The following is a 19158-nucleotide window of genomic DNA, read 5'->3' on the forward strand; positions in this document are numbered from 1 at the left end:
TACAGCATCTGGGGGATAAGAATTTAGACTTTTTCCTTTAGATTTCCAGTGGCCATAGCTTTAATACATTAAAGGGTAAAGCTAGCAGGTTGGAAATTAAACAAGCTGATTTTGAACTATTCAGAGACTACATTCCTTTAAGCTGTATGTGGTACTTTCTGAAATCTGAAACTTTTACGTTCAAAGCTCCGTCATACTTCTTGGGTAGTAAAAGGAGTCTTAGGTAGGTCAAATCTATCTGAAAGACAAACCAGGAATGACTGAATTAAATACATTTTTATTCACTTACTTAACACCATATCTGTCTCTAAACATGATATGATCCCTATATGTTCGATTTACATCAAGATCGATTTGCCGGATATCTGGTGAAGACCCTCGTGCTCGATGTTTTAATTTCTAGGAAAAATGGCAATAAAGAAAAGAAATTAGGCAAAACTCTGCTGACATCTAAAATAGGAAGAGAAACTGCTTAAAGCCACAGAATTTATTAGTGGACAAAAACATTTGTAATCTGTGAACTTACAATGCTTATTATAGAAAATGACGGGGAAGCAAAGAAAAGCCACGCGGGAGTTGGGGGTGGGGACACACATGGGCGTAATGGGGGGGGCATTGTCCCCCCAACAGAGGCAAAACATGGGCGAGCATGCAGGGGCACATGCCATTGCCACCTTTCCCCCATTTCTGTCGGCGCAGAGCTGCCTGGCTGAAGGAAGTTGGTGCTCAAACGCTGCCTCCTGGATCCTAGTGGTGATTGTGCTCCCCCCGGGGTGTTTCTGAAGCAGGTCCAGCCCTGACACTGTGTCAGGGTCGGGTGCAGCCCTCACCACCGAGTCCTTGTCCTGGGGGGGTGGAAAGGTGGCTGCAGAGTGATCTCCCAACTCCATGCAGCCAGTGGCTTGTGCTCTCCACTGCCATGCTGAAGTGTCCACAATTATTTACTGACAAATAAAATCTGCAGAATTTTTATTTTTTTGGCACACAATTTTTAAATGTTTGGTACAGAATTCCCTCAGGAGTATAGTTTTTAATTTCCCACCTTTCCAAATTGGATTATGACTTTTTTCAGCATTATTATGAGAAGCCTTAATAAAATCCTACCAAGGCAGAAAAGGATAAATGAAAACTGCTATGACAGCATTAGCTTACAGGTTTCATTGTTTTACTTACAGGTCTGGCACTTTGGCAATATCTAAGTTAGAGATTGGGTTTCTTTCTCTGTTTATTTTTGTATTTCACTTCTCAGTATGTTGTTTGGGTTGAATTGTATAATCACTTTACAAGTTCCCAATAAAATTTTAAATTTAAGATATATTGTAGGATGGGAGGTAGATACACAGTGCTTCTGTGTCTATCCCCTTTTGGGGGTTAGACTGACAATCATAACCAAAGAACTCCAAATATATCCTCACTTCCACACTAGAAAAAGGATCTTCTCCTATATCTTATATGTATTCGTCACAGAATAGGTCTCCTCCTTGTTTGACATTTTCCTTAATATTTTCATCTTTGTCCTCCAAATGCCTGATACACCACCCTAATTGAACCTGTACAGTATTAATATGACAGTGTACCAAAAAGTTATTCTTGTGTCTAGGCATACTTTCTATGTAGAAAGTTCCCCCATCACAAATTTCTGTGACTAACTTGTAAATTCTTTTAGATTTATAACAGGCATATTCATTCTTGTGTGAATTCAGCAGAACCTCACTTATCCATATTTTATGTAAAATTACTACCTCCATTTCTCAGCAAAGATTTAGCAACAGATAGCTGAAATGGGTCTCAAAAGCCAAAGACTTAAAATACATTTACCAAAAAAACCCTACAGAAATGTGCTTTCCTCCATTAGAACATTGGCTAGGACATTATGAAATATTATAATAAACTAAAATACAGATGCCAAAATAAATCAATAAAGCACATTTCATGATACCTGGCTTTGTTTATTTTTATTGTGCTTGTTCTCTTAAGTTCTCAAAATTCAGTAAATTGCAATATCCTCCCCCAGTAATTACTGCAAACTAACAAGGTTCTGTTTTAATAAGCATTTGCGGAGTACTTTACATCTTCAAAGTGCTTTACAAACATTACATTAATTCATCTTGGTTATTCCCAAAGCTTGATTTTAATGTTTTCCCTCTGACCAATCATTCAAATACATGAAACTCCTCTGGAGTCAAACAACCCAGTAATTGTTTTATTTTTAAAACTTACTGAAATTTTTATTTAACACCATACTTTCTTTTTAAAGAAATCTGCCTCCAGCTCCAAGAGAACAGTGGGAACCACTGCCAAAGTTTCACCAGATGAGGGCAGGATCATGAGACCTAGTGCTTCAAGCTTACTTTCTGGCTAGTGATTAGTATGGTCTTTCACCTATTGCTGCCTCCTTCTGCAAAGCAGAAATCAATCTTACAGGGCTTCGGGGGTTTTTTAGGGCTTGTCCATACATGAAAATGAATCCAGAATAAAGCAGGGGGTGAATTTGAAGTGGATGAACTATATTCCTTATTGTTTGGATGTTCTTATTTCAAATTAACTTAATACGTTTCCAAAGTGGATTAAGCTAATTCAGAATAAGGAGTCATTCTGGAATAAGAGTAAAAAACAAAAGGGGAAAAAACCCACAAACAAAGCTCCCTTCCTAAAATTACTTTTTTTCACTGAATTAAACAGATAGGGCGTTTTGGGGGGAGGGGTGGGGAAAGAGAATCTGGGAAAAGATTCTGCTGAGTAAATGATGCTACTTTTATAGTCATTTCTCTGAGTAGAACTGCACTTTAATTATTTTATTGATGGGGGAAGGAATCAGAAGAATTACATACATTACAAACCCCAAAATAATTGGGTCAAATGCTGAGCCCGCATGGGTTTCTCTTTGACTACAGAGTTGAAAATACAGTTAAATACAATTTCTTCTCCTTTTGATACATTGCATAAAATAAAAGCTCAATATTTCCCAGGATCTAAGAGTTTGTGATTGGTAATTCTAAGGGGAAATTTGCAAACTCACATTATAAAAGTCTTTCATTTCTTCTTTCATTTTAGGGACATCAAGTAGTAAACACCAGATTTCACCTCTCAGCTGCAGTGGGATTCCTTTATAAATTCTCCTATGGAACTGTAAAAAGAAAAAAAATAATATAAATGCAGAACAAGCCAGAAAACCTTGAGCTGAGTGAGGGCCTTCCCTGCATCAAGCATTATTATTAAAAGGAGAAGGTCATAATATTATCAATCAGCCCTGAAGTAGTACTGGAAGTATTTTGGCTGCTTCAGCGTGTCTAATAAATACTGGTAACTGGGGTCCCTGTTGGCAGCCTTAGTAGAGAGGCCAAGGACTAGACATGGAGACCGAACTATCCTCTCATTCCTGGAGGAGGCTCTTCAGGTCAGGACATGCACAATGGCAGGACTAGTTGGAGAAACTTACATTACTCATGGAATAAGTATAGCACAGGCAGCAGCAGAGAACTGAAGCATTGTCAGTCTGGCACTGTACATAAGCTCAAACAAAATTAGTTCCAAAGTAGTCCACATGTAACTCGCTATTATTATGCAGTGTGAATTAAGAAGTTAAAGTTTCTGAGAGGTGAAAAAAAGATAATCCATATATACAACAACTCTGTGAAAAATAGTAATACTCAAAACATGTGGCACTATCCTTTTTGAAAATTTCTTGTGGGACTAAACACTGAGGGTATGTCTACACAACAATCAGGAGGTGTGAGCGCAGCTCATGTGTCATACCCAAGACGACTTTTGATTTAGCTCAAAATGTAGCCACAGCAACATGGGTGGTAGCATGGCTAGCCACTTGAGTATGTCCCCATGGTCCTGGGCAGGGCTGTACACAGGAGGCTAGCCGTCCCGCTGCCCCTGCTGCCATGGCTACAATGCTATTGTTACTCACACCAGCTTTGATCTCTAGCTAGCTCAAGTATGCCTACAGGAACTACACTCAAACCTCCTGATTGCAGTGTAGACTTATCCTGAGTTGAAGTGCATGCAAGTATAAGACCATCACAAATACAGGAAATATTACATATCAAACTAACAGATTTCAGGTTAGATATTCTGGTAACTGTCACATTTGGAGAGATCTGATCAGAGTCAACTAATAAGTAATCAGACATTTTTTCCACTTAGCTGTGCACTATGACTTACAAATTATACAAAAATGCATTCTCAGAGGATTTAATGCTTTTGGCTGCGGTGACAAATACTGCATGGTAGATAGTCATGATGTAATAGTATTGCCCGATTCAATGCCAATACATGTTGTGAAAGTTAGTTTTAATTATGCAATACAAATTAATTTCCCCATAGATATGTTGTTACACTAAGACACATACAGAAAGGATGAGAAATGGGGGAGAAAGGCACAACTCAGTCCTTGTACATCTCCTTCCAATTACACAGCCCATCCACCAGCACATAAAAGCAACCACCGTGTTTTTCCATTCTTTTTGGAAGTACTGCCTCTAAAACATGCTACTGTACTTGGGCTACAGGAAACACCCCCACCAAAATTGTCAAACACTGGAAAAGCCCCGCATGAACCAGAAGAAGTAAAGGTTGGTTCAGTGAGGACTCATCCAACCCTCCATTTGCCACAGGATTTGTGGCCCAGTGTGGAACCCTTTGAGGGAAGGAAAGGAGATAAAGAACAGAAATGGATGATACTCTGGAGCATTCTTCCCACTTACAAAATCATTCCAATCATTCCTGGAAACAATGCTTTTAAATGATGGTATTTCTTTGAATGCCATCTACAAAATAGTATCCTTTTGGAGATATGGTTAAGCAAGCACATGCACATCACCCACAGCAGGTCTCAATAGCTCTGTAGTAAGCAAAAATCCCTGTTGGTTAGCAGTAGAAAGATCATTAAAATAGTAAACAATAGGCCAGTATTAAACCAAATAGTTCTGATGCTCCTATATCCAGTGCAATACATTTCTCATTCCCCTATGGAGCAAGCAGCATGTTCCGGTGTTAATATACTTGAAGATATAAACCTGACCAATATGTGACTTTAACGTAAAAATATCTTTGAGTTCATATATTTTGAGTTTTTTTAATATATATACACACACTCCCACGCCATACACCCCCAGAGGAATATGTAGGATGGATATTGAAAATTTTAAAAAGTATATATTTGGACAAATGGACTGGAGGTTAAGAATGAATCGTTTCTATTTACTTTTCCATTTGCAGCGTCTTATGTTGTACCCCCCACTGTAGTACTTGTGCATCTAAAGATTTTGCTGTTATTATATCACAGAAAATCTAGACTGACTCTTACTGTGTACTACATTTCTTCTCACCCATTATCCTAGTATATCATAACTGAAAGCGTGAGACAGTACACAATATCAGCATAATTAAAAAACATAGATCTTTCTTCTGAAATTTGGTAACTGGTTTTGTAGTCATTTCATGCAGCTAAAACATTGACTATAAACCAAATGAGAGGTAATTCAATATTAGATCTATTGGATTTTTTTTTTTTTTAACATGCTTTGAAAGTCGCAACAGATCAAGTGACAAGTTACTGCATACATAAAGCATCTGTATGAATTATGATTGTAATCTAGGCAACAATTTAAAAACAATTCTCCCACCCCAAAGAGAGAGAATCTTAGTCTTACTTGTGATTTTAACTCAAGTTTCCAGAAGAGAGAGGCTAGTAAACAAGCCACGGGGTAAACCTTAGGCTAGTGGTTCCCAAACTTTAACAGCCTGCGAACCCCTTTCACAAAATTGTGAAATCTCGTGAACCCCCTCCTAAAAATGAATATTTCCAGGGATTTATGTTTAAGTTTCCTCAGTGTGATGGATGCGCTTGCTTTGCTCTGCATAGCTCTTGGAAGTCCGGAACCACTGGAGAAAGATAAAGTCTCAGGTCTGGTAACACAGACTGCTAACAACCAACAAACTGGAAAATGAGAAGATTCACTCAAGTCTCACTGAAGCAAAACAGCACTCCAGAGAAAATGACAATTACTGAGGCACCTTAACACTGCTACACTGGCTACAACGTGCTTCCGACTGGTTTTGATCACAAACAGCTTTACTTCTGCCACAAAGGTGCCCTGTGAGAGACAAATTAGCTTGGACCATCCCCCACGTACAGCGTGCCCCCTGTTCTCTCTGCCCTCAATGCCAACTTCCCCTGTCTGACAAGGACAGGGGTCTGAGCTGCAATCTGTGCTACTGGGGTCTCAGCTGCCGCCCTGTCCACCACAGGGCTCAGGCTACTGGCCCCGCGCCAGGGTCTGGGCTGCTGGCTCTGCACTTTGTGGGGCTCCTGCTGCTGGAAACTGTTGACCGCCCCGGTCCACTGAGCTCGGGCTGCAGGTCCCGCTCACCGCCGGGGCTCGGGCTGCTGGCCCCAACTGCCTGGCCCGGCTCATCCTGGGGCTTGGGCTGCCAGCCCCGCGTGGAGCGCTGGGGTTTGGGCTGCCGGCTCCCCCACTGACAGGGGCAGGGCTCGGGCTGCCAGCCCAAACTGCCCAGCCCCGCTCTCCCTGGGACTCGGGCTGTCTTCCCTGCAACCAGGTCCCACCTGCTGCCTCCAATGCCCGGGGTCCTCTGGCTGCCATTAGTGATTTTTTTCTGGTGACCCCCCTGTAATGTTCTGCGAACCCCCAGGGGTTCATGAACCCGTTTGGGAACCACTGCCTTAGGCTATTTGGGCAACAGAACTCCCTATCTTAAAGATACATTATCAAGTAGTTCAGATCCAAGCTTTAGGTTTAGGAATGTACTAGAGAGACGAGACAATTATTTAAATTTTTAAAAATCCAAGGACCAGAGGCCTGTTCCCAAGTACAATATGGAAGGCTAAAAAGCATGAAGAGTAGTGGCCAAGTTAGAGTTTCTCAAAGATAGGGGAATTTATCATTCATTTGCCATCTCTACAATACAAGGCAGATGTACAGAATCCTTCACCATTCCAAAAAGTAAATTCATATCAACCAGAACGATTGTCAACCTCAAAAAGCTTGCTGTCTAAAGGCACAATCAGACATGCTTGTATATGCTCTAATTTATACACAACACATTTTGCTGCTATTATTCCATAACCTAAATTTCTATATGATTTAGTCAGCTTCATGCTAGTTAAAAGTCCGGCAAATGCTTGGGTGAGAATTTTCATTTAAAATGTTTGGGTGACATTTGTTGCTTGTAAAAGGAATTGGATTGCCCATCTTGGAGGCTGCAATACTCTGTTTATACACAGAAAGACATGGTGACAGCAGTATTGTAAGGCCTTCTTTACATTACAAAGTTTTGCTACTTTAACTATACTGGTATAAGGCACCTTTATTCAGCTGACTTAACTGCATCCACACTAGGGCTTTTACCAGTTTAACTATTTCAGTAAACAATCAGACCCCTAGCCTGTAAAACTTTTAAGTGTAGACCCAGCTTTAGTCAACAGTCCCACCAGTAGGGTTGCCACTCATTCAGACAGTCCAGGTTTCAGCTTGTGTCCGGGTGCCATTTGACAAGCCCCGATGTCCCTCTTTTTTTTTTTTTTTTTTTTAATCTGTGGAAACTGCTCGCTGCCAATTTGAATTTAACCCACTGAGAGAACGCTCACCACCCTCATGAGGAGGGGGACAGAGCCCAGCCAATCATAGCCTGGCACCATGCCCATCCAGCCAATCACAACCCACTGCTCTCCCTGCCCAACCCCTTCCCAACTGCGGAAAGTTCATCCAACAGCCATCAGACAGTAATGACTTTCAGTAGCTATCAAAAGAGGCTGGAATTGATCTAGTAATCAGTAAGTTAAAGCTCATATCCTATTACCAGTCCCCTACATCATGCCCTTCTCCTAATCAGGTGATAATTATTGCAGTACAGGTGTACTTTGATAACTAGCATTTTTGCCATTTCATAATAATGTTTCTTCATCCATTTCCATCAACTATTCTCTTAATCAACAACCTATACATTGGAGAAAAAATTCCTAGCAGATATATATTCTAAATAACCACACAGGGTTGGGAAAAGAAAGTGGGGAGAGGTCAGCAGGATACTAAGGCCTAGTCTTCACTTACCGGCTGGTCCGGCGGCACGCCATCGATGTTCTGGGATCGATCCCGGAAGTGCTCACAGTCGGCGCCGGTACTCCAGCTCGCCGAGAGGAGTACGCGGCGTCGACGGGGGGAGACTTCCGGCCGCGTCTGGACCGCGGTAAGTTCGGACTAAGGTACTTCGAATTCAGCTACGTTATTAACGTAGCTGAATTTGCGTACCTTAGTCCGAAGTCCGGACTAAGTGGGGACCAGCCCTAAGAATCTGCAATTAATGGAAACTCCATAATCTATACTTTGTGATACAAACTTCTTGCTAAAATAAAAAAAACTGAATCGTGTATGGAATAACAGCCAAAGGCCTGAGCACTGCATTATTAAACAAAATACCCTTTGATAATGAGTAACACTAAGAAAGGAGAGAGATTTGTTTCCAGGGTCTCCACAGAGTGGGCAACTCTACCACTCTATGTGCCCACTCAGGCTGAAACAACCAGCAACTAGGACAGCTCTCTGAAATCCTGACTTGAAGGTTGATGATAAAAGGGCTAACAGAACTTCTGTGGAATCAAAGTTGGAAGAACAGTCAGCACAAATAACCTGAACAAACAAGTGAAAGGTTCACAAACCAGATCATCCATGGAAAAAATATTAGGACACAACAGGGCTGTTCAAAGCCATGGGAAGATTTTGATGTGAGCAAACATTTTTAATTGATTTGATCAGAAGTTTTGCAGTACTGGAGAAGCATGTAGACAACCTGCAGAATAATGCCACACCTCATTTTGGTCTTCCCTGCAAGCCCTACAGACTCAGATCCATTGATTTTGCTCTCCAAACTATTGCTTAATTTAAACAGAGGAAGATCCTCTCATTATTGAGAGATGTTGCAAGATTCTGACTAGAAACACCACAGAACACTAGATTAAGGACTCCCATTGTCTGAGAGGTTTCAGAGACAGAAAGAAGCTCAAAAGCTGCCAGAAACAAGATGGATATTTCCTTTGAAGGAAGAAAATCTTTCCTGACATAGGCTCAATTACACAGGCAAAAGAAGGGAAAGGAATGTGAACGATTTTTTTTTTTTTTTAATCGAAGGGAAGAGACAGAGCTGTACCATATCCAGCAAAACCAGGAGCTATACACAATAGAAACCCTCTCCTTTACGATAAGTCTTCAGTTACCACATTGTTAAAGAATGGTCAAATGAAAAAGCAAATGGAACATTAGCATATTTAAGTCTATCACCATAAGTTGTACATTGCTATTACCCTATATAGCAAATATAAGGTATATACATGTGTTGGAAATAGCTGTTTTTGTATATTATCATAGGACTTACATGATCATAAACAGATTTTGTATTCTCTCTAGATTCAAAAATAAAACAAAATACACACACTAGAACTATTAGTCCTCCAGACATGGAGGAATTTTCATTAACCGAACTATAACAATATCTGATTTAAAAGAAATTATAGTGCTAAGTTTAGATATTTCTATTTCTTGTTAGAGATGTTATTATATGTTTCAGTTAACTGTTACTGTCTGAAAATTTCTCCATAACAGCAAAGCATTATGAAATTGGAACAGTGCCCTTAGCATTAAACATGATGAAAAAATTATGCAAGTATTACATACAAAAATGTAATCAATTTTTTTTTTAAATGGAGACTTCTACATCTGGCACACTCTGGGGCTGATCCTCAGCTTGGGTAAATTGTCATAGCACTATTGATATAATTGACCTCAGATTTCAATGGAAATAAGACAATTTACACTAGCTGAGAATATGCCCCCCCTGACTTTAAGAGGGAGAGGAGTGGCTATAGAACTGGATCCTTAAGTAGTTCTTTCCAACTCTGAAATGAAAACACATGGCATGAATTAAAATGGAAAAGAAAAGTTAAAAACCCATTTTGATTTTGCAAGATGAGTACCTGTGATGATTTGGGGGATCTGTTTGTACAATTTAGGAATTCTGGTTGACATTACGAAGTTGTTCTTCTGAAACTGCTGTATCATGGAAAGCCCCTATGTCTGTGTCTCCACCATTGCAGACAGGACCGCAGCAGGTACACAACACTGAGGACAATGGGGAGGACTTAACTTTAATAATTGTGTTTTGACTACACAATAGTTATGCTAAGGAGACTGCTGGAGTGGAAAACCAGCTCAGCCTTTGAAGGAAGGCCAAGTTGATCTGCAGGGGGGGCTGGGAGTTTGGAGAGTGGAAATTTCCCAAGTAGCACAAATATACAGACTAAAAGAAGGAGAATATAAAAGGATTCACACGGGACAGACTCAAAGGAGAGACATGGGAAGTCTGAGCAGGAGAGGGGAAGGGGGGATAGGCCATAGTCAGAGAGGAAGAGCTGGGGGGGGGGGGAGAAGGCTCCATGCTTCTGCACACAAATGATGCATTGCAACAGAAGAACAATGAATGGCCTCAAAGGACTCTAACCCCAGCCCAAAGAATGGTCTGGATTAGTGAGGAAACTGAGGAAATACACGTAGGGTTCATTATATCTTTATAGGTCTGTATTTCTTATGTGATAAGTAAAGAGTAATACTGTATTTGAATTCTGTGCAAAGTCTGTATGGGTTATGTGCTTATCACATGCCCCATGAGAAAGTTAACAGTAACCTAGAAGGCTCATACCTTTGATGGAGTTCTGGGAGAGAGTATGTTTGATCTACAGAGGAATTCTGAGAGCTCAGCACTGCTTTCAGGGACTATGCAGTGGGCCACATAGTCTAAACTCTCAGGACAGGGTGCTCAATTAGGAATCTATGCACCCTGAGCTGGTGCCAAGACTGGGCTCTATTCAGACTCCAGAAGCTTAAAACGTGAGTATCTGGATCCCCTCACAGCAGTCTCTTGAGTGGCCACAAAGTGGGTACTCAACAAGATCTGTTCCAACAGCCGATTAGTCAATCTACCTGACTGTAAAATGCACACCACCTAATGAGACTTGCGCACACACCCCAAAAACGTTTCCACATACTCTGTGGGCCACTCTGAAAATATCTGTGAGAAATACAAAAACAAGACACTTCTCAAGCCATGTTGCAAGAGCAAGCTCACAAATCTAATTGGCCCAGGAAGGGAAATGAGGCAGCTATCAGAAAACCTAGTTTTTAAGAGTGAGAATTGTCATTCAGGCTCCCAGGAGGCTGAGGGAGGCCACCAGCTGAAAAAGAATCAATCATGGCAAGGATAAGAATCAAATCCTGAGGTCCTAAAGGAATATATTGCTATAATGGAGCCTTCATTAGGTATTTCATCTTTCATGGGTTTTGTAACAATAACAGGCGAACGCAAGCATTAGAGCTCTGCACTATCTTATTCTGAAATCTCAGAGAGGGGAAAGTGATACTTTATTCAGGCTTTGGAGACTGAACATAAAGCAAGTGGAGATTTGACTATCACATGCTTTATGAATTCTAAAATAAATGTAGCTACCTTTTCTTGGCAGTTTCTCCTTCCCTTTCCCCTCCTCCTCTCTCTTTGGATAGCTTCTCAACTAAAGCTGAAGGCAGACCATGAAAGGCAGACATACACTGTTGTCAATATTCAAATGGGAAGATAGTAAGTGGAATTTTATTTAATCTTTCCTGAAAATTGTGAGCACATTAAATCAGGAAAGCTTTAATATGAGTAGTGACTGATGGCTTGATGTACCTTGGCTTGTTATACTGTAGAATACAATTAGGAAGTAAAAGCATAAACTAGAAGAACTGGTGTCAAGAACTAGAACATAGAAATTGAGGAACTTTGCCATTCGATAGACACCTTCTACATAAGAAGCTGTTGCTGGAGAAGAGTGGTATTTTATTTTGACAAGCAACAGACATGAAAAAGGCAAAAAGTTTATGCAGCTTCAGGAGACCATTACACAGTCTGAAAATGCAACCTGTTCTTGAAAAGGTTTCTGAATAATAATTATTTTGGAACCAACGGGCTTCATTTTGAGATGCAGCTATTGAGTTAGCTTAAAGATGGTTTCCATTAAGGCACTTTGGAACACATTTAGGTCACCAGTTCAAATCTGACAGAGGCTTGACATCTTAACCTTCAGATGGCTGTTTGGTCTCAGTCCAGTTCCTAGTGGTCAGATTTCACAATCCATTCAAACTAGCACTTTGTAAGCTGTATCAATAGAGAAGTTAAGGACTGAATGACCTCCCTTCCTCACTCCTACCTCTGCAACACAGGTTAGGAATATGGGAAACATAGTGAGATAAAACATGACTAAAGAAGAAATTCAGTGTCCAGGATTCTGTCTTACATCTTTCATAACCTCTAAAATACTTCCTAAATCTGAAGTGGCAGATCTAGTTTCGCCTAAAAATTATTTCTCTCTCTTTCTCTCTCACACATGAATGCTTTCCCATTAACTCCACCTGAAAAATTAAGAAGGAAAGAATTAAGGAAGCAGTAGATAAGCAGCTTTACAAAAGAGAGGATTAAAGAAAACTGTATTTTTGCAATTATGAATAAAAAAGTTTTAGAGGAATATAATCAAATAAATTGACTCTCATATACAGAACGTCGTTTCTTGAAGGCAAAACTTTCTCAGTTATACATTGTGAAAGGTCACTACAGAAGTGATGCCCAACTACTTATACTAGTTGTTCTCATGGTTGTTCTATCTTTAGGGCCTGCACCGCCTCTCTTTTTTCTGCATTCCTGGAATATCTCATTACTGCATTTTCCAAAAGACATTCACAACTACAATTATAGTCCACAGCTCTGCAATAATATGGTGCTATTCTCTTTACAGTGCTTTATAAACATACTGATTTCAGGAGCAGTCCTCACCAAAACTGCAGGGATGTCAGATGGAATGAGACCCTCTAAGATAATGTCTGCAAGTTTTCTTTAGGTACAAGTTGCTTCTCTGGCTTTTAAACACACAAGGAGAAGACAGAAAGAGAAAGATAGGAGTTACTCCAGCAACTGTGGCACTGTTACTTTCTGCCTTAAGAATGGCAGGGTTGAGGAACTACCATACTCAGTGCCTGTCTCTGCCCCCCCCACAAAATAATTGCAGCACTAGCCACACACACACATCCTCTTTATGAAGGCTTTGTACGACACTGAGAAGCAGCAACAGCTCTCTAATAAATAGTAAATAATAAACAATACTTTATCTTACCATCTATAGCATATTTTGGGAGGCTGGAAGTCTACTCACTTTGTGCTCTCGATCACTCATGTTGTGCATATGGGGAGAGAGGGTGGGGGAAGTACTCACTCCTTGTTTTAAGTGTCTCTTTGTGCTCAGTAGTGTTCAGATGATCAGGGTGGACAATGAGTTCCTAGCCTCTGGCAAATAAAGCTCTTGGCTGAATAAAGCTCTATCCACAAAATCATAGAATATCAGGGTTGGAAGGGACCTCAGGAGGTCATCTAGTCCAACCACCTGCTCAAACCAGGAACAATCCCCAACTAAATCCATTATCCCTGCTATTATTTATAGTGCTCTGTTCAATTAGTTGCCTTTACTCAGGTATTCCCCATTCTATTGGGAACAGTAAACGTCCATCTTAACAGCATGCACAAGTGGTCATTGTTTCAATCATACCCACTTTATAATTGCAATATGACACTTCAGATAGCATCACCCATCACACCTGAGATACAAATTTACTCAGTACATTTACCATCTCTATTGTTTTATTGGGAATTAGGAAGTGAGTGTTATTTAAAGAGCAAATTTCTGCCCACAAAAGTGCAGCTCAAGATGTATTATCCACAATTAGTACTAATCCTGATCTAGCTACATTTACACTGAAGATAAAAAAAGAAGGTGGGGACACAGACAATAACATAATCATCAGCCAATCTCTTGCACTTAGTCTCCAAAGTAACAATTAACTTTATTCAAAACTCAAAGGAACTCATATTTGAAAAAATTCTTCACTCATTTTTTTTTACTAGTAACACTTTAGGTTAACTTTTTTCTTTCAATGTAATTTATTAATGTGCTATGTATTATTTTAGATCCATATAAAATTAATACATTATAAATAATTTACATAAAACCAAACACCACACACACACACACCCCTCTCATCTGAGCAGGAGTGCACCTCAGGCATCTGAATCGCACACACATACATCTCTCTCAAATGAAATTCAGGAAATAAAGTGGCCCTGTGGATTTTTAAAGGGACACTATCAACCTGAAACATTATCAGTTTTAAAACAAACAAGCAGGAGTTAAAAATGGTTTCAGCTGCAACCGAGTCCAATTGTGGTTTTACAACCATGTTTTCCTATTTTTAAAAATGTTATATGCAAGACCTACAAATGACAGAGAAGAGTGAAGCTGACTGTGCATGAAAGTCTGTCCAACGCCCAAAACTCCAGTAAACTCGAGTTTTATAGCTCAAGTGTTCTCTCTAACATCACTTCAGTCCACACACAAAAATCTCTAGCTCAAGTTAAGCGGTGCTTAAAGCTGGAGCTAGCTGACCCATGAGGCGGGGCGGTTTGAAGCACAAGTGACTCATGCTCCAGCTACTAATGGAATGCAATACCTTGAGTCACACCAACTCAGTAGCAGTTAATCAATCACGCCATGAGTCTAATCAGCTCACTCTGTGTAACTCCAGTGTCCAGCTGGAGCGCAGTAACTCAAGTATACTAACTCAAACTGTTGTAATGAAGACAAGCCCAAAGTAAAACTGGAAAATAGTGAGAAATACCGTTATCTAACCTTAGGTATTGCTTGTAACAGCAGGTACAAAGAACTGCAGATTGAAAGGACAGAAAGGTGTGTAACTTTAGCGCCTTCGTGGCCAAGATGGAGTCTGCTCTGCAGGCAGCTCTGGCCAAGAGAAGACGCGCAGGAATGCAGCAGGAGAAATTCCTTTCACCCCAGGGGCACCTGTTCCAAACCCCCCAGAGTGAACACACACACCCACAGGAAAAGTACCATGGATATAAGAAAGGGAAATATTTATTTATAGAGGGATGAGGGGAGAAATACAACAAGGGGAAATATAGGGGGAGCAGTAGAACAGGGCTGCATTCAAACCAAGGCCCCACAGGCCCAGTGGTAGCACAGTTTGGAAGGGCAGACACTGAGCAATGTGTCTGCACACAGAGTTCAGGAGTCCTGAGCAAAGTTCCAGTCCAGTGGTGAGTCTTGGGTGCTCCTGGTCGTCTTCGGCGCCAGTGAACTTTCCCCCAACAAATCCCTCTGGTGCCCTCTTCTGTCGCTTTTTGCAAAGCCACACAGAGCGACCACCTCCCCATTTAACTAGCTAACAGCCTCCCTCCTTGTTCCCAATGCAGAGTCACAAGCTCCAGTACTCTCAGCCCCACACAGCTCTGGGCAGCCGTGATACTGGGTCCAGCTCCGGCCTGTCCTTCTCGGGCGATTCCTCCCTGGCACAGTGCTCCTCCTGCCCTGGGGTGTCCCCGCTCGGCTGCCCTGCCCTTCCCAGGCTTTAGGCAGGTTCTGTGCTGCTTCCTTTGCGAAGGCCTGTGGGCTACTGCTTCTCTCTCCCTGGAGCTCCAGAGCCACCCCCTGGAGTTTCCCTCCTTTTTTCCTCACTCTCCCCCCTTCCCACTAGGAAAAAGATTTAAAGGGGCCATGCTATCTAAACACCAAAGGGGTTACAGGTGATTTAAGTTGATTGTCACTTTAATCTAATTTACTCTGATATTTAAAGTACAAGGCTAAGGCTTGTTTGCATGCTGATAATGAAACTAGACTGGACAGTGTGTCTTCTTTCACTGTTTCATTTATCGCTCATTTGTACAATGCTGATATGCTCAGGTCTACAATGCTACAGAAGAATGGTTTAAATCCTTCACCACAAAAAAAATAGAAATAGAAATGTTGCAAGAGGTCATTCATATTAGGTTTTGTACCCCCTTCCTCTTTTCTCTTTTATAAATTGACTTTAATATGAAGCGTAAAAGATATTAACTGTTTCCCAATAGTTTCTTCCTTCATCTTTAAGAGATGTTAAAGCGAAGAAATGAAAACAAGTCAAGAATTCAGACGTATAAACTGAGCAACATTTTCTAAGAGCACCATCAAAATACTAAGGGCTTGTCTATACTTACCGCGCTGGTTCGGCGGCAGGCAATCGAACTTCTGGGTTCGATTTATCGCGACTTGTCTGGACACGATAAATCGAACCCCGAAGTGCTCGCCGTCGACTCCGGTAATCCTGCTCGGCGCGAGGAGTACGCGGAGTCGACGGGGGAGCCTGCCTGCCGCGTCTGGACCGCGGTAAGTTCGAACTAAGGTACGTCGACTTCAGCTACGTTATTCACATAGCTGAAGTTGCGTACTTTAGTTCGAATTGGGGGGTTAGTGTAGACCAGGCCTAAGATTCCCAGTCTGAACTGGCACAGGTGTTTCTTACAGACGACACCATCTCTCTCACACAAGTGGCCCCTATATCACTTAAAGCTACCGTTGCTATAGTTACAGTGTAGTACTTTTAAACTATGTATCAGAATAAACAGTTTTGTAAAACCTGCCATAATGGGCAATCTGTGGGTTGCCCTTTACAGAAATATTTATGGGTATTTTTAAAAAGTTTGTAGGAAGGGAGGGCAGGAATCTATTGTAGGTAACCAGTACCTCTTCCATCTCCTTCCAAAGAGGGTGTTGGGACAGCAAACACACATTGCTTAGCACTTAATTGTGTCAACATCATTATCCCCATCTCACAGATGAGAAGTGGTGCTAAGAAAAATGAAGCCTTAGACTAAGGGTATGTCTATGCAGCAGCTGGGAAGGTGCTTCTCAAAGACACTTGCTAGCTCTGTTTGAGTTAGTATTCTACAAATAGTAGTCTGGCCACAGCAACAGAAGCAGCAGCTCAGGCTAGCCACCCGAGTGCAATCCTGCGCCCAACCCCCTGGATACACACTCAGGTGGCTAGCCTGGTCTGCCCTCCTTGCTGCTGTGGCCACACTGCAATTTTTAGCACACTAGCTAAAGCAGAGGTAGCAAATGCCTGTCCACCCATGCTGTGAAGTACCTTCCCAACTGCTGTGTAGATATACCTTGAGAGTTCACTCTCAGCCCACATTAGGGTTACCACATTTTAGTTTCCCTAGAAGAGGACACTGCCGGAAGGGGGGAGGAGCTGGGATGGGGAGCTGGAGAGGGGTACGGTTGGGGATACCTGCAGAAGGGGTACTCACTGGAGGTGGGGGACAGTGTTGCTCCGTCACAGGGCTACTGATGCAAGCCCAGGATGCAGCGACAGCTGCCAGTCAGTGCCTCCCTGCGGGACTCCCTCCCCAGAGCTGGGGCCTGGCTGGGTGGGATCCAGCAACTGTGGCTTGCTGGAGAATGGACCAATCAGGTACAGATGCAGGGGTCTGCTCTGAAAAAAGCTGGGCCATTGCCTGTTTGAAAAAATCTGCCTGAACAGAGAAAGGAAGTTCAAAAAAGCGGCTATGTCTGGGAAAACCTCGACATATGGTAACTCTTGCAAAGGGTAGTGTATGTTCACCACTCCAGCTTCGGGAAGAAACTGTGATTCAGAGAGTAACAATTCCTTCCTTCCTTCATTCCCCCTTTCTCCAGCAGGCTGTAACTCGCTGTAGCCAGGAAAACGTGTAGCCCAATTCAGCTTGCTATTGCTTGGAGGGTCACAGCCAGGCTTCTCACCCACTTCTGGCCTTTTTTTAGCCCCTCCTCACCAATTCACTCACAGTAAAGGAGGAGGGGGACAGTGAGAATGCAAGGGCTGTGCGCTGCAGGAGACACAGAACGAAGATCCAAGTAGATAATGTTTTCACCCCTCAGCTCATAGAGAGCCGCAGGGCCTAATCCCCTGTTTGGCTGTGCAAGACATGGACATCTAACCCTAAGTGACAGACAGAGCTAGAGAAAAGTTCAGGTTTCCTGACTCTCAATCTAGTACCCTATCATTACACAACTGTCTCTCCACATGAGGAAGCTATTACCCACAGAAGTACAGTTATCATACATGTAAATGTAGTCTATTTTCTTTTGTTGTCAAAGCTCACTTGTGGTCATTAAAAATCCCACAGCCATTTTCAAGACAGTTAGTGATGTTAACCTCTGGCTGAATCCTGAGCTAAATACCAAATGGCTAATTGTACCTATTTAAAATTCCCCTGTAATTTCAGTTGAACAATGCTTTTCTGTACTTTTTGTCCTGACCTGTTGTGTGGCATTACTGTGCACTTTTAAATAGCTACCTGCAGTATTTCAGGGATGGCCCCCTGTCAAATTCAGTAAAACCAGTGCACCAACATGTAAGCATCACCCTGCTAAGAGAGAAATCATTTCCACCACAGGGAGGATCCACCTCTATGAAAGGCACTTTGCATTTTTTGCTTAGTAACATGAAATCAACATAAGGAAAACTTAACTAAATAAGTTGTACTTAAGATTTAGGTTATAATTATTTGTTCTGTATGTTAAAACTTACTCTAGGCATCCACTTCCAAGAGGATCTTTAAAGCATCTTTTAAATCTCCTTTAAAGCATCCTCATGGTGTCTGGTTTGTTCAACATGTAGTTCGATATCACAATTTATGACTAGTCAGGCTCCTGGGCAGGAACCCAAGACAACTTTCAATATACAAGTAGCAGAGGCTCTCTTAGCCCATCCACCAAACCTGTGGCTGCAAAAGGAGGCTGTTTCTCTACATAGCTACCTGCTTAATATCATACAAAGAATTTTAAAAGGATTCAAAATGAAGAGCCAGCAGATTCCATTATGGTTATACACCACCTGTTTATCAGTTTGATTAAAATTTTCAGCATTAAATACTACAATAATGTTCAGCATACAAACAGTCACAAAGTCAAATCATAAATTTAAGATTTAGATCCAAATTTTTCCAGAGTTCTCATGTTCTGATCTGGACTTTTGGATTGGGCCTCTCTCTGCTTAACTTTATAAAAGTTTGATTTTTTTATTTTTATTTTTTTTACTATTTTCAAATATAATTGTGTGTTGACTGTTCCTCCTGAAGATTAGTAGTTTACTCTCTATTTACCTGCTCATCTTCTGCTGTACAGTTCTCCTTCTACCACAAATGCACGCTAACACTGTGTGCTCCCTAGCTCTGCATGGC

At 41.5% G+C, this 19158-nt stretch overlaps 1 protein-coding gene across 3 annotated transcripts in view; it reads right to left on the bottom strand.

Annotated features, from left to right (window-relative positions):
• The window catches only part of USP6NL (USP6 N-terminal like), a gene marked incomplete in the record, with an annotated part of 204590 nt that overhangs the window by 45739 nt on the left and 139693 nt on the right, over positions 1–19158 (bottom strand). For all 3 annotated transcript variants that reach the window (XM_034764788.1, XM_034764796.1, XM_034764780.1), the window contains 2 exon segments: positions 290–399; positions 3020–3127. In XM_034764788.1, the coding sequence (XP_034620679.1) occupies positions 290–399; positions 3020–3127 (218 nt within the window).

This window comes from Trachemys scripta, chromosome 1 (genome assembly GCF_013100865.1).
Source record: "Trachemys scripta elegans isolate TJP31775 chromosome 1, CAS_Tse_1.0, whole genome shotgun sequence".
In the NCBI taxonomy this organism is placed as follows: Eukaryota; Metazoa; Chordata; order Testudines; family Emydidae; genus Trachemys; species Trachemys scripta.